The following is a 1,864-nucleotide window of genomic DNA, read 5'->3' on the forward strand; positions in this document are numbered from 1 at the left end:
GTTCTAATCTGAACCTAGGATCACACTGGAAATCAATCGAAGACTAGACTACATCTATGTCTCAGCAAGGGGTGGTGTCGAAATCTTCACTGAGGATTCTCCTTGTTTACTAATTTGGGACCACGCTGAGATACTGAAAACCAAAGATGGTTGGTCCTTAGTTTAAAAGTGGCCTCTGGAAATGAAACTACCTGTAGTAGTGTGAGGCCATCTTCAGGCTGGGGAGATGCCTATTCCTAGGCTGAAGTGTCCATTGTAGATTCAGTAATCCCATTTCTACTCTCTGCATTTTGGGAAACTTAACTGTTCCACTTCAGAGGTAGAAGGTACCTGGCATATTTCATGGGTTGGTAAAAAACTGCTCTCTGCTCTCCTCCCCAAGGTGTGGACACTGCAAAAGGCTTGCTCCAGAATACGAGAAGGCTGCCAAGGAGCTCAGCAAGCGCACGCCTCCCATTCCCCTAGCTAAGGTCGATGCCACTGCTGAAACTGAGCTTGCAAAGAAGTTTGATGTTACTGGCTACCCAACTCTCAAAATCTTCCGCAAGGGCAAACCTTATGACTACAGTGGGCCACGGGAAAAATATGGTACTGCAATTTCTGCTTTTTCTTGTTGTCTGCGGGCTTGACCGCAAAAATTTTAACATCTCTATAGGACTTGCAGGCTTGTTAACACCATAACAGTAGAAGCTGGGGAAACCTGACAAATTGTACTCTTCACAGGCCAGCAATTTAAACTTGTCTGTAATCTTTGACATCTTATGGTGATACTGTCAGTTCCTTTTAATAGAAAGGAAATTAAATACCCATGGTGAAGCAGTGGCAGTATGAGTAAATGGGCAGCCTTTAATTGTACTGGAATGCACCATAAGGGCTGGCAAAATACTCAATATTAAGTTTTAATAAGAGGAAAGACTTCAGACTATCCAAAGTAGAACTTTGGTTCATAGCAGGTTCAGGAGACAGTGAAGTGTCTGGAATTTCATAAAGGAGGGTCACTTGCAAGATCAGCCAGTATCCATGGATCTCATGCTTGATCACCTCTTCTGAAACCAACCTGAAGGAGAATATCCAGAACTGCAGCTTTAAAAACTTAGACTGAGGTCTTGCTGACTTGGTCTTTCGGTTATTGTGGGAGGGCTGTCCACGGTGTCACGTGGTGTCCATGGGAAATGTGGTACTAAACAATGTTGTACATGGAATGCCTGAACCTTTCAGTTCAGTAAAAGTTCTAAGCAACTTTTTGGGGGCGGGTTTGTCTCACAGGTATTGTCGACTACATGATTGAACAGGCTGGTCCTCCGTCCAAACAGATTCAGGCTACCAAGCAGGTACAGGAATTTCTGAGGGATGGGGATGATGTCATCATCATTGGTGTCTTTAGTGGAGAGAATGACAAAGCCTATCAGCTCTATCAGGAAGCAGGTACAGAATGTTTAAAAATATTAATTAAATATGTTTTGTTGGGATTCTGACTAGGACTCTGGGTGCAGAGAGATCATTTATTTATGTTCTTAGTTCAGTAGGGGAGGTTGGAGAGGAACAAGAAGTAGGTGGAAGGGTGATCTTCTACTCAAGAAAAAAGCTCACACCAGACTCTGGGGTTGTAACTGAAGTATCAGCCAGTCACAGAAGATACTTCCTCCTGGTATTATGTCCCTAAAAGGGAGCCCCCGGTGGTCCAGGGGAAAATACACTGCACTGTCACTGCAGAGACCCGGGTTCGATTCCCAGTCGGGGCCCCTCCCCGGGCAGATGGAGCTCGTTAGCCCTGTAAGGCAATCCATCTACGTCCTGAGGACCTCGCTGCCACCGTCCAAGCGTGCTTGGCCCCGGCAGATGAACCTCAGGATTAAAGGGTGGG

General features: G+C 45.5%; 1 protein-coding gene across 1 annotated transcript in view; it reads left to right on the forward strand.

Annotated features, from left to right (window-relative positions):
- The window catches only part of PDIA4 (protein disulfide isomerase family A member 4), a 13,669-nt gene that overhangs the window by 8,366 nt on the left and 3,439 nt on the right, over positions 1–1,864 (forward strand). The window contains exons 6-7 of the mRNA XM_027896426.1: positions 383–588; positions 1,267–1,425. Of these exons, the coding sequence (XP_027752227.1) occupies positions 383–588; positions 1,267–1,425 (365 nt within the window). The remainder of the gene's footprint in view (positions 1–382; positions 589–1,266; positions 1,426–1,864) is intronic.

The sequence above is a fragment of the Empidonax traillii genome, unplaced genomic scaffold, assembly GCF_003031625.1.
Source record: "Empidonax traillii isolate 1590-97213 ecotype Southwest subspecies unplaced genomic scaffold, ASM303162v1 scaffold496:size689020, whole genome shotgun sequence".
Taxonomy (NCBI): Eukaryota; Metazoa; Chordata; class Aves; order Passeriformes; family Tyrannidae; genus Empidonax; species Empidonax traillii.